The sequence below is a fragment of the Haemaphysalis longicornis genome, unplaced genomic scaffold (assembly GCF_048455015.1).
Source record: "Haemaphysalis longicornis isolate Haplotype H1 unplaced genomic scaffold, Haemaphysalis longicornis Haplotype H1 scaffold_1, whole genome shotgun sequence".
Lineage (NCBI taxonomy): Eukaryota > Metazoa > Arthropoda > Arachnida > Ixodida > Ixodidae > Haemaphysalis > Haemaphysalis longicornis.
This window is the reverse complement of record NW_027526203.1, coordinates 235,995,617-236,009,057: the sequence shown is the minus strand read 5'-3', so window position 1 is coordinate 236,009,057 and position 13,441 is coordinate 235,995,617. Positions and strand designations below refer to the sequence as shown.

General features: G+C 50.6%; 1 protein-coding gene and 1 pseudogene across 1 annotated transcript; both read left to right on the top strand.

Moving 5' to 3' along the window:
* Window positions 1-361: 361 nt before the first annotated feature.
* Window positions 362-1,278, top strand: LOC144174599 (uncharacterized). Its single transcript, XM_077703374.1, has one exon. It carries the CDS (start codon window positions 394-396, stop codon window positions 1,276-1,278), a length of 885 nt encoding a protein of 294 aa, XP_077559500.1. The 5' UTR covers window positions 362-393.
* Window positions 1,279-5,538: 4,260 nt separating this feature from the next.
* On the top strand, window positions 5,539-12,744 carry LOC144174588 (uncharacterized; annotated as a pseudogene).
* Window positions 12,745-13,441: the final 697 nt, after the last annotated feature.

Here is a 13,441-nt window from a genome sequence, read left to right as displayed (position 1 = left end):
GGCAACTTTGATGCGGTGTGTGCACAAGATGTAGATCTCCCTTCCTCGGACGAACCAAGCAACGAGGACACTGAAATGAGCAGCTTGGAACAACAGTCATCTGTTTCCAGCCAAGGCTGCCCATTCTGCAATGAAGCCAAAACTGCAGCGACACAGAATCAGCAGCTGCTGAAAGCAGCCCAGAATGATCTAAAAGCCACGCAGAACGAACTGTTATGCGTTAAAATGGAACTTCGAAAAGCTGAAGAGCTAGAAGAGGAGCTGAAGGCTGCTAAGTTGAAGGTTTTGCAAGTTACGAGGGAGTTAGAACTGATGAAGGAGGTGGCAGATAAGCTGCGGAAAAAAGCCGAAACACAGTTTTCCATTGAACGGTTCAAGCACAGCGATGAAGATATGCGTTTTTATACTGGCTTACCATCATACACGGTGTTCCAGTTTCTTGTTATGTTCTTCAACCCTGGCTTACAACGGGAGAATGTGAGAACTTGGTCCACACCTCGTTCAGACCCACCAAAAGCAGGCAGACCAAGGAGTCTCACAGTGGAAAATGAATTCTTTTTGTTTCTTGTGAGGATGCGCCTCGGACTGTTCGAAAAAGACTTGGCAGACAGATTTTGCGTGTCGATTGCCACCGTTTCAAGCATATGCATAACTTGGACAAGCTTCGCTTTTATCAAGTTGTCACATCTGAATTTATGGTTTTCTAAAGCAAAAATGCTTGAAGAGATGCCTCCAGCTTTCAAGCCCAAGTACTCCTCAACACGCGTTATCCTGGATGCAACTGAGATAAAATGCCAGGCAGCGAGCTCACTCGCACTTCAGTCGGCAACATATTCGCACTACAAGTCTGCGAATACGTTTAAGGGTTTGGTCGGCATTTCACCCGATGGCACCGTGACTTTTGTTTCAAACCTTTTTCCAGGCTCCATCTCCGACAAGGAATGCGTGCGTCAAAGTGGTTTTTTGAAGCGTTCTTTTGAGGAGGGTGACGTCGTAATGGCTGACAAGGGCTTCAAAATCCAGGACCTACTAGATGACATCAAGTTTCAGCTGAACACACCACCCTTTCTTACCAGAGAGCAATTCTCGGAGGAGGAGGTGGAAGAGACCGAGGAAATCGCGTCCCTGCGCATACACGTGGAGCGACGCATACAGCGAATCAAGAACTTCCACATCTTCGACAGACCTATACCGCTTTCCCTGGGTCCTGTCATCAACGAGATGTGGGTGGTGTGTGTATTGCTGACAAACTTTCAGTCTCCCATTAGTCTCCCATGACACTACCCCAAATGACTCAACACCAAGTGTGAGTGAATGAAAATGTGTTTATTCATGGACGATTCATCCACCGCACAGGAGCTGGAGAACAGAGGAAGAAGCTCTGAATAAACAAACACTAAATATTTTGAATAAAGCAAATTTGTATTTTATCTTTATGACACCTCTGTGCTTGCAGTGTAAACTTGCAGCACAAAGTGTGCTTCTCCTGACTAGCAAATTCTGCATTGCCCCTTTTATCACATTTATTTGGCCAAATAAGGCAGCAAAACAGAAAAGAAAAAGTTGTCAAGTTTAGGCCTGGCTTCAGCCCAGTCCTGCTCGCAAAACCTTATGCGCTCAACAATCATGAACTGGTCCGAAAACACGGCAAAATCTGTCCAAGACAGGCCTGCCAACGCCATCTGGCCGAGCACTTGAAAGTAGTAGTCATGACTACGGTCTAGCCTGAAGATGCCTTGATGGTCTTTCACCATGTAAAAGGGCTCTTCTATTTGTGAAACTGACTTGCCCTTTTGGCTGAATAGGCACTTAACCTCAAGGAGGCCATGCATAGGTGTCTCTGACGGATCAAATATCAGCCTGTCTGGCGACGCACCCAGCCACGGACATGAAGGGTCAACCACCAACCCACATCTAAAGGCTTCAACATCGTGTCCTCTGGTCTTCATCACCGACACATATCGGTGAACTGCAGGTTGCTTGTTGCTGATGCCATACCTGTAAGAAAAAGGTGCATCAGTGGTACAAAACAATTTCAAAAAAAGGTGGAGGAGGGAGTGTTTATGCGCCAAAGCTGAGCTATCATGCCTTGTAGAGGGCTTGGGATTAATTTCGTCCGCCTGGAAATCTTTTGCGTTGACCGAAATCTCAATTAACGGGCATTTTTGTTTTTTGCCTCAATCAGAAAAATGGCTGCTGTGGCAAGGATAACGCATTGTGGTACTCAGCGGCACCACTGAACCACGGCAGGGGAGAAAAAAAGAGTACGCAACTGCCACATACGTTGCAAGCATGAAACATTTGCAGGTATACATTGACACTCGTGCCATTCCTCCTCGCTTTGTGTGGGACCTTTGCCTAAAATGCTAAAATGACATGACGGCCCTACAGATGTTGTCTCCTAATGCTCGTGCTACATGGTGTGATCAGAGGCGAGCGCACGCTCACCTCTGCCTATATGATCAGTGTCATGAGTTCAGGCGACACGGTTTTTGGGGATTCAGCTTCAGGAAATGCTGAACACGTAGCCCATAAACCTTTCACGATACAAAATAATAAAACAAGCATACAGATACATTTGCACACGTGCATGTTGGACCAAATGTTAACTAAATTTTGCACATATGGAGCATAAAAATGCATGCAGTTGGTCTTGGCCGATGCATGCGCACATCCCACTTGGTTTACTGGTCAGCCTACAAAAACTAATGCTACATGGGCAACCAAAATTTGGCAACACACAATGCTGTGTGTCGTTGTCACGTGAACGGATGGTGGGGTGGTCTTAACCAGCTTGGAGCAATGGACACGGGGAGGCCGTTGGCGAGTTTGACATAACACACATTTAATGTACACACAAAAAACCCTCACGCAAAGCACTCAATGATTAAACTACACACAAACGATAAACACCCACAGCTCTAACTAACCCAAAACACAACTCAAATACAAACCCCTAACTTCACAGGTCAATATACAATTCAAATCAAAACCCAAAAATCTACCATAAAGTCCTACACTCTCAGTTCAAATACACTCCTTAATCGAGTTCTAGCTCATTTCTCTCATATCACAACTCCCTAGTTATGTCCCTTACAACTACGTCCCTACTGGACTGGCCTACCCCGCTGTCGTCGGCGCTGACGAGTCGCACCCGTTGCGTGGCCGCGACCCGGTGGTAGCCGTCTTCTTCTCGCTTCGGTGCCGGCGTTCGATGCGCGCGGTCACTACGTGGACGGCGTGGGCTCCGCGCGTCCTGACGTTTCCTCTGCGGCTACTTCCTGGTAGCCGCTCCCGCTGGATGTCCTTGATGCCGGCGTTCGATGCGCGCGGTCATCCCTTCGGCGGCGCGCTTCCTCAGTGGCTCCCCCTGGTAGCCGCTGCCGCTGGAGGTCTCAGGTAGGCTTGGCACGAACGTCGCCTTTCGGGGCCGTCGAGACGAACGTCGACGGAGCGTGGACGCTGGCCGCTGGTGCCCGACCGATGCCGCTGGGGCCACGAAGACACAGGTTCGTGGTGCACCGAGGATAACGGTGCCGATGCGCAGTCGGCCCGCTCCCGCCCAGGCTCAGATGGCGTGGTCGATGGCCTGGCCGCGTCCCCCTGGCTCGTTCGTTGAAGCGCACGTGCTTCGGCCGCCTCCTGGTTGTCTTCTGTTTCTTCCCTCCCCCGCTCTCTTCGTGCGCCCCGCTTTTATATCCTCCGGGCTCTCCCGTGGCGCACTCCCATTGGCTTCTCGCCTCTGCTATGCCCTTATATGGCCATCTCGCCACTTGTCCCCTGCGTGGCCTCCCCTGATTGGCCGCCCAGTGTACTGCCACCTTTTCCCAGGATTCCTTGGTGCGTCGGCGCTGGTGCTTGCTGATTGGCGCGCTCCTGGCGCGCACTTCAAAATTCTCGTTCCTTTGTTCTTTTCTTCCATTATTCGGGGGTTCTGATGTATCCCCTCTCGGGGGGTGCCCTGACACATGACAGTCGTCACATTTTTGTAGCCGTGTTGCATTAGTTTTTGTGGGCTCTGGCCCAGAAACCAAGTTCACTCAGCCATGAACTAACTAGTTCACTCAGTTTCTGCCCATTGTACACGTGCACATCTCAAAAATACAAAAAAATGCATGCTACATCAATCTTCAATAGTTGAGAATTTTCTCTTCCTTGTAATGCTTCGAGATGAAGTTGCCAGTAGCAGTCATTAGCCACAGTGCGTGTCTCGCAGCGCATTCAAAACTGCTAATTCATATGGTGAAGTGACAATGAAATTTCACAAACGTAAAAAAAGTCGCTTGAATGTAGGGTCATGCCATGTTCCATTTTGGTGGAAAAAGGAAGTATGTGCCACTGTCAAAAACTACATCGCCAAATTTAACTTGACCAAGATTACATAACAAGAAAAAAACGCAGGAAGTCACATAAGACTTCCTGCCTTTGCATTGTAAAAAAGAAAGGCCTTACTACACAATTTTTTTATTAGGAAGAAGCCCAAACATTTTTGTACTTACTGGATAGGTCTCACGCGTGACAGATCTTTCTGCGACGTAAAATTTTGCAGTCCTTTATCCGTCCACGTAGGGCGTTTCAAGACAACCCCGAAGGACGACGCTGTTACACGCTGCGACCGAGCCTCCTTCCACGTTTCGCTGTTGGCTTTCTGGCGTGTATTCTGCTCCAGGGCAGCAGCATCAGCAGGCGTGATTTCCAAGCCGTGAACAGAAATGTTGGGAAGAGGTTGTTGCTTGTTTGGCCTAAACTTTTTCAAGTGGAGCAGACCCGTGCTATTATGAAGATTAGTGGACCACGAAAAAAAAAATTGTTATACGAGATTCAGCAGCACAAAGCCTTAGCCACTGCGCCACGATGACAAAAAAAGCTATTCTTATACCTATTTTTATACCTTTATCCTCAGTGCCTTTTTTTTTGGTGTGATGATTTAAGTATCGATCACGTTACACCAACCTGCCCGGGCAACCACCGTTGCAAGTTCCCTGCCCAGTACTGGTTATGACGCAACTTTAGACTGCATACTTACCTCAAGGATTGCAGCTTGCTGAGGAAGACAGCTCGCTGAAGTGTGCCTCCACACCGTGCATGACTGGAACAGGGCTGGCCTTGTCGGTGTTGTCGTGGTTGGGGCTGTGCACTCTACCTCGGGACAGATCAATGTCTCGAACCCGTGAGGCACCACTGGCTTCAAATATTCTAGTGGGCTGTCCACAGGTGTAGGCCCCATTCTTGAGGAGCTCTCAATGAGGTCCCCTGTTTCTAGTTGCCTCGAGAATGGTGAAGGACAGACGGAAGAAAGCTGTGATCCGAGCGTCCTTATACTGGTAGCCACTTCATTGAATGACTCCACAGTCACCCTTGCATCATAGAATTTATTGTAGATTGGCTCCGTTAATCCTTCTTGCCGCACACTTCTCCAATCGACAAACTCCAGTGGCATGGGAGCAAGTGGGGTGCTGCATGGCCTTCGCCATTGCTGCGGCAGCTCTGTGCAGGACAGCTCGGGTGGCGGTTCAGTATATCCCTGCTGCTTTCGTAATGCCAGCAGATTTAGGGCAGCCCTACTGTGACTGCAGGCACCACTCCTACCGGCGGGGCATTGGCACGTAGCTTTTGTCACGGTGCTACCAGGCCCCAGGACCACGTCCACTTCATAGGGCTTTGAAGTCTTTTTTTTGGCTCCTGAAGCACTTGCATTTCACATGCACATCCCCAGGGCTGGAATGAATACAGAACAAGTTTAATGCACTCATTCTGTACATGTGCACTAGTGAAAAACACTGCCATTTTTTACCCGCATCAGAATATTAAACTGAGTAAATGACATGCCTGACATAAATTTTATTTCTGTGAATAATAAGACAATTTTATTTCTGTGAATAATAAGACAAACACCCAAATATGTCGAAACATGGAGGCTTTGAAACTCTAGAAAGGGAGCAGTTGGCAAGGACAATAATAATGATAGTTTCACTAATGTGTGAGACACCAACAACCTGGCCAAAAATTCTGGGGACCTTGGGCCTACATAGGTTCTTACACGCTTTTTTTCCCTGACAGGGTGATGTGCACACATACTATCTCTTATCCGACTTCAAAAATGGTTTAAAACTTGGTGTTTGCAGGGGGAGGGGCCGGGGGGGGTTGCACCATGTCCTACGACCTAATATGTATGCGCAATAGGAAAACTCACGAGCATTTATAGCGGTTTTAACGTAAGCCACCTCTCACAACCACCGATCTACTTTTCCTGCCTATGCCAGCGCATGTTTTTGTAAGCTTCACTAGGCCGCGAAGGGTACACAGGTTATGCAGCGTCTGATCGGAACGTAGAGCCTAGAACTATGTACCGATTATTTTGTTTGTTTTGCTTCTGCGCCACGCTGCGTGCGCCTATCGCCGACACCTAGAATCATATGTTCGACGAGTTCCCCATGTGACTGCTCGTTTTTGAAAAGGATTGCCCTTTGAAATAAATGCCTACATACTAAACGACCTGCCATTCAATCGATTTGCGCCCAAGTTTCCACGTGTACTATGTTACAGATCCCTCGCCGCATGCTTTGTTGCCATGCAGCTTTTGTAGGGCGAAGGTTCGCTCGAGCGCTGAAGGGAGATCGAGCGGCCGTGGCTGAAGCCTTTCGTCAGCTTTGCCGCTGACTACATTACGGAGCTGACATAACGGCGACGTGAACGACCTACACGCACCCATTTGTAGCCGGGAAACAACGCGGCAGAGCCTTTCCTGAGAAGCTATGCTGACCGTTTACATGCAGTTAACCAAAATCAAATATAATAATGTACTGTACCTTGCCGATGATGAAGCAACGCGCACAGACGACGGGTCGGCATACGACTCCGAGACGAGCTTGTGGCTGCGCTCGCAAGTACGTCCGGACGAACTGGAAGCACCCAAACTTTCGAAGTAGGGGCCTAATCGCCTCTCTGAAAACCCACCCGGTAGCAAGGATAAATCCTTCGACCACTGAATGGGGTCGTTGGGCAGTTTAACAGAGTGCCGGGTCAGATTAGCTCGCTTGCGCACCACGCCGGTATTACGCCGGCTGATAGTAGAGATCAAGTAATGGCCGACGCCAAGTGAATATCGATGGTGATGATAGTAAGTTACGTTGCCAGACTGACTTTTCTAAAGGGTGTATACCAGCTGCATTAGGCAAAAATGGCTGGACAACCACTTTCCTGTAGCTCTCTCCTGCCCTTTCCCCCTCTCACAGGCTTTTTCATGCTGGCCCTGTCAAATCACGGCTCCAAGAGTGCAGGAAATTGTGACCAGCGTCGTAAAGCAGAAGGCCTTACGGAGTCCACCCAGGTGGGTCATGAATGTGCCTTTGACATTGAACATCTCATTGTTGTCTCACATTTTGCTGCACCGCTTGGGAGTAGTTCAGCGCAATAGTGAATTTTGGAGCAGGATAGCACAGCTTGGTGCAAATGGTGCAGCACTTCCACTCCTGATCAGACGCCCGGCCCAACTCCACCTGCCTCTTAATTCAAATTTTTTCCACTTGAGTTTGCTCCCTAATCCAAAATGCTCGTTTTTTTATACCCAAGTGTTACTCCTATCATTCTTCATTACTTTTTGACTCAACTACGGTTTTGTTTGGGGTGTTTAGCATGTTATCAGCATCACCAGGAGTAAGGTTACCAACTCTTCAATGGAGGAAGTCGCAACGGGGGGTACTAACATAAGAAGCCAGCGAAATCAGTTTTCTTTATTACGGCATCTTCCACCAAATCTATTGTTTTTTTTTATTTCTTTATTGTTTCATTCCGAAAGTGCCCTCATAGAAGAACTCACAAATGTGAACCATTTCTCCAAGGACTGAACACTTCCATATACCCTTGCAGCATCAGTGCAGAATACTTCTCACTCGTGCTGAGTCAGCTTTTTCAGAGCCTGGTTCACCTTGAAACCATAGAACCCATCACTGGCTCTCGTCTGAAGACCTGTTCTCGTGGAATTCATGATGTTATAGAGATCAGTGGAATGTGTGGACAACAGGCGCTTCCCGCGGTGGCGGTGGCTCCAGTGGTCCCAGTGTCGCTATGCTCCCTAGAAAATAGCGTCGCCCCGATCTCCGGCTTGCATTCGCTTGCAAGCTGAAGTGGCTAAAGCCCCTCGCAGCCACCGCTAGCCACTGCAACATTGCTTCGTGGTTGCGATTCGGGCTAACTTTCTGTTCTGTAGCATGATGCGTGTTAGTTGCGTTGGACGGTCCAGAACAACTCTGGGACATACATATGTCCTGACAGGGACGGCGCAGGGCTCGGGGCGCTCTATGAAAGGTCAGGATACCCCCGCGAAATTTGGGACGGTTGGTAACCGTAATCCGGAGTGATAGCTCCCGTGATATCACTGAAAAAGAATTTCTTAATAATCAGTGCATAAAGGAGAGCTATCCCAATGAATGAGGTTGGAAATGGTACTGCATATGGGTTCATGTAATATGACAAAGACACCAGCTCAATAAATTGGCTCAATTCAGGAATAAAAAGCAACACTGACAGTGATGATAAAGCCCTTCATTCAAATATAAGCATTTCGCAGGCCAGCAAAATTATGGAAAACAACTGGGTAGAGCTTAAATGCAAGCCAGAAGCACGCAAATTATTTTCAAAGTAAATGTCTCCATACCATTTGATGTATCTGTGACGTCACGCCAGCCGAAGCCGCCGTTATCACCACTGCTTCTTCTTCTTCCCTCCCTCTTAACCCCTCTCGCACAATGCTACATTAACCCGTGCTATCGCAATAAACGCTTCGTCTTGGCCCAGCCACTGCCCCGGCGTGTTCGTTTCAGTGGCGACGGGGATGGGATGAGAACGGGGCGTCAATTCAGTCCGCCATTAACGCTGCACCCACGGGAGGATACGCCAGCCCGCCGCAGTTCGATGAGACGAGCGACAAGTGGCCCGCTTACTAGGTTCGGCTGGAAGCCTTCTTTGAGGGAATTAATGGCATCACGGAAGATGCAAAGAAGCGGGCCCTGCTGGTGACTGCACTATCCACCCACACCGTTGACGTACTGAGCGGACGTTGTGCTCCGGATAAGGTGAATGAACTTTCGTACCCACAAGTGGTAGCCTTGCTGAAGCAGCACTTTTCGCCGCAACTGAACGAGATAGCGCAGTCTTATAAGTTCTTCACCCACAGCCAGCTACCCGGCGAACCGAACAAGGATTTTATCGTGGCAAGTCGACAGATAGCGGACACCTGCAATTTTGGCACATCGCTGGATAGGATGCTACGAGATCGCATCGTGTATGGACTGCAAAGCGCAGGAGTGCGTCGGCAGCTACTCGCGAAACCACAGCTGACGAGGAGCGAAGCGTAAGAAATTGTGATATCAGCCGAAATGGCCGAAGTCAACGCGCAAGAGATAGTAAGCCCCGCCGCTGAGGGAAGTGTGCATGCGCTAGGAGGCCAGTCCTATCGCCCAAGAAGCCGGCCACAGATTGTTGCGTGATACCGCTGTGGAGCAAACGGGCACGGTATCGCCCGAGCCTGTTGCCGCTGTGAGAGTGGTTTCGGGGGGGGGGGGGGTGCCACTAGTGCGCCAAGTACAAGCCTTGTCCTCGCGGGAGGAAGACACAGGCACGGACGGTATGTTCGCGCTGGAGGCAGCGAACAGTAATATCGGCCACGTCGGCATTACACAACCCATCGTGCGCACCTTGGAGTGTGCTGGGGTTCCAGTGGACATGCAGGTCGACACAGGCTCACCGGTTTCGGTCATTACGTGGCCCACATATGAGCGGAACAAAGCAGTGTGGCCCAAGCTGCGTGGTTCACCATTGAAACTGACCTGCTTCCTGGGACGGCTTCCAGTGCGGGGACAACTTAAGCTCAAGGTTTCGCGCGGAAACAAGTCGATGGAGGGATCTTTGCAAGTCCTTGGTTGCTCCGGCCCCAACCTCTGCGGACGCGACCTGATTCGAGCGTTCCATATGCTCGATGCACCGGTCATGAACGTGAACACGCCAGGTGAGCAACGGCCGTTAGTCGGTGCTGACGACATTAACGTGGACCGGTTGCTAGCAGAATTCGCTGATGTGTTCGCGCCAGGTTTAGGGCTCATAAAAGGGCCTCCGGTACACTTCGAGACACGAGAAAAGGTGGTTCAGAAATTTTGGAAAGCACGCGAAGTTCCTTATGCTTTTCGTCCAAAGGTCAACGCGGAACTGGACCGTCTTTCGGGCGCAGGTATTATTGCCCTGGTGCCTCATGCGAAGTGGGCCGCGCCAGTAGTACCGGTAGTGAAACGGAATGGCTGCATCCGCCTTTGCGGTGATTTTAAACTAACGGTAAACAAAGCCTGTCACACCGAGCAATATCCGTTGCCATGGGTGGAGGATATCCTGCCGGCATTGAACGGCAAAGTTTTTACCACGATAGAATTGCGGGAGACGTACAACCAGCTTCCGTTGGATGGGGAAGTCATGCTACGCACGACCATAAACACGCATGAGGGACTGTTCACCTTCATTCGCCTGCCTTTTGGAGTGGCGTCCGGGCCGGCCGTGTTTCGACGTCATATGGAGACCATTTTGCAGTGGCTTCCGGGTGTTCAGGTTTACCTAGATGACGTCATCGTGTCAGAAACACGCAATGACTGCACCACACTGCACGCAGTATTGAAGCGTTTCCAGGAATATGGCGTGTGCTTGAACGCAGACAAGTGCAAGTTCCGCCAACCAGAGGTGGATTTTTGGGACATTGAATCAGTGCTCGAGGTATTCAACCAAAGACGGAGAACATAGACGCCATCCTGGAGGTTCCGGTACCGCGGAATCCCGCAGAATTAAGGCCCTACCTTGGCATGGTCACGTACTACCTCAAGTTTCTCCCCAACGCATCGACCGCCATGGCGCCCTTATATCAACTACTCCGGAAGGAAGCTAAGTGGGAGTGGGGTACCACTCAACAACAGGCATTCAGCAATGTGAAAGACCTTCTCAAATCCGCAGATTTTCTGGCGCATTTTGACCCACACAGGCCGCTAGAGAGGGATTGCGATGCCTCCCCGGACGGAATCGGCGCAGTGCTTTCACACGATGTCGGGGGCGGGGTACTTCGGCCCATAGGGTTCCGTTCTCGGTTATTGACGGAAGCTGAGAAAAATTACTCGCAGCTGGAGCGGGAAGCCTTGGCACTTGTGTTTGGTGCATCGAAATTCCGACAATACTTACTGGGCAATACTTTCACATTGATGACGGACCATAAGCCGCTTGTGGGACTTTTTCATCCAGACAGGCCAGTGCCCGTGATGGCCGCTGTGCGAATCCAGCGATGGGCCCTGCTGCTGAGCGCATACGATTACGTCATCAAACACCAGCCCGGGAAAGACAACGTTCCAGCAGATGCCCTCAGCCGGCTCCCCACATCAGCAACTTCCCAGGCAGAGACGCAGGAAGGAACTGGGGATGGTGAGTATGTACTGCTCACGCAGGACATACCTCAAACCCTCTGAATGATGGTGTCATGTCTGCGAAGCAACTGGGCACTCTCACGGAGCTCCATGACGATTTAGCAAAGGTGCAAAAATGGGTGTGGGAGGGGTGGCCACGGAATTGGGGCCTGAGGACCAGCACTTGATGCCATACTTCCACCGGAAGGTTGAGATAACGGGGAGTTACGAGCTTCTCTACTGGGGCCATCGAGTGGACATCCCTAAGAATGCCCGAGCAGTAATGTTACGTCTGCTGCATGATACTCATCAAGGAATATGCTCAATGAAGCGGCTAGGGTGCTCCTTGATGTGGTACCCCCGGATTGATAAGGACATTGATCACATGGTTAAGTCCTGCCCCAGTTGCATCCAAGCTGCCCCTATGCCCCCCAAGAAACCCCCGGTTGCATGGCCGGAAACGGATGAGCGTTGGTCGAGGCTGCATATCGATTTTGCGGGGCCGATCGATGGTCACATGCTACCGATTATGGTGGATTCACACAGTAAGTGGATAGAAGCGATACCCATGAGGAGTTCCACCACGCATGCCACCATGGAGGCTCTGCGCACCTTGTTCAGTACATTCGGGTTGCCCCGGACGCTGGTATCCGATAATGGCCCACAGTTTACGAGTTGGGAATTTCGCAATTTTATGAAGCTGAATAACATAGTACACCTCCGAACAGCACCGTATCACCCCCAGTCCAATGGGCTCGCGGAGAGGGCTGTTCGCACTGTCAAGTTTTCTTTGAAGAAGAATGTGCAGGGGTCACTAAAAACCCGCCTGGCGAGAATTCTGCACAGGTATCGCAGGAAGGCCGCAGGCAGGGGGCCGGACACCAGCGCAATTCCTAATGGGCTACGATCTTCGCTCCAGGCTGGACAACGCAGTGTCCATTCCGCCCTCGCCAGTTGACCACCCCTCCTTCGATGTGTGGCAGCCCGGTGAGCCAGTCTGGGTGAGGAACTTCGGGCGAGGCGAGCCGTGGACTCCAGCCAGCATTACATCGACAGACGGAGCCCGCCTAGTGAATGCCGCGGGTCCGGAGGGGGAAACCATTCGGCGCCACAGCACCAGGTGAAGCCACGGTAGTTGGACCACGACCAGGGAGAATCCAGTGACTCCGGGTGCCAGGAAACTGCCGGCGGACCCCTAGCAGGAGGAACACCGAAGCGAGTGCCAACAAGCAACGAGATCGCCAGGAGCACCTCCGCTCCGGTGTTGCGTCGGTCGGGCCGGCAACGCAAACCGCCATACCGTTACTCACCGTAGGGGGAGCGAAATGATGTATCTGTGACGTCAAGCCAGATGAAGCCGCCGTTATCACCACTACTACTTCTCCTTCCCTCCATCTTCACCCCTCTTGCACAAGGCTACATTAACCCGCGCTATCGCAACAAACGCTTCGTCTTGGCCCAGCCACTGCCCCGTCGTGTTCGTTTCACCATTGGTCAGAATCATTGCAGCTTTCATCTCAGCAAACCTGCTTTGTGGTGTGAGATTTGAGTGGATCACTACCACACCTATTCCACCTTTCTCGGTGCACCCAACAACATGCTCGATCGCTGCTGGTTTAAAAATAAATGGGGGGAAGGGATTGAGCACTTAAGCTTCACCTGAGCGGTGAGGGGTGCGCCAGTAGAGGGCTCTGGAATAATTTTGACAAACTGGGTATCTCTAACATGCGCTGAAATCTCCACACAAACAATTTCGCTTTTTCGCCATCAGGAAAACAAAATGCGTAGCCTCCTGTGGTCAGAATGTAATCCGCGTCCAGCAACACTACGCCATAGCCACTGAGCCTCCGTAGGGGGTTTGAACTGAACCCTAATCCAGTACAGCATATTTCTCTCTCTCCTTCCAGACCACATTTAGAGATGGGCATAGGTGGCGCCACTCGCTACTGCCAAGAGGCTTAAGGGGCCATGAAGACAAAATACAACTTTGTGCAATTTTAGAGAACCAGTTG

What these genes read in the sequence shown, in the direction of transcription:
- LOC144174599 (XM_077703374.1), top strand. Translation starts at nt 394, where the DNA reads ATGCGTTTTTATACTGGCTTACCATCATACACGGTGTTCCAGTTTCTT.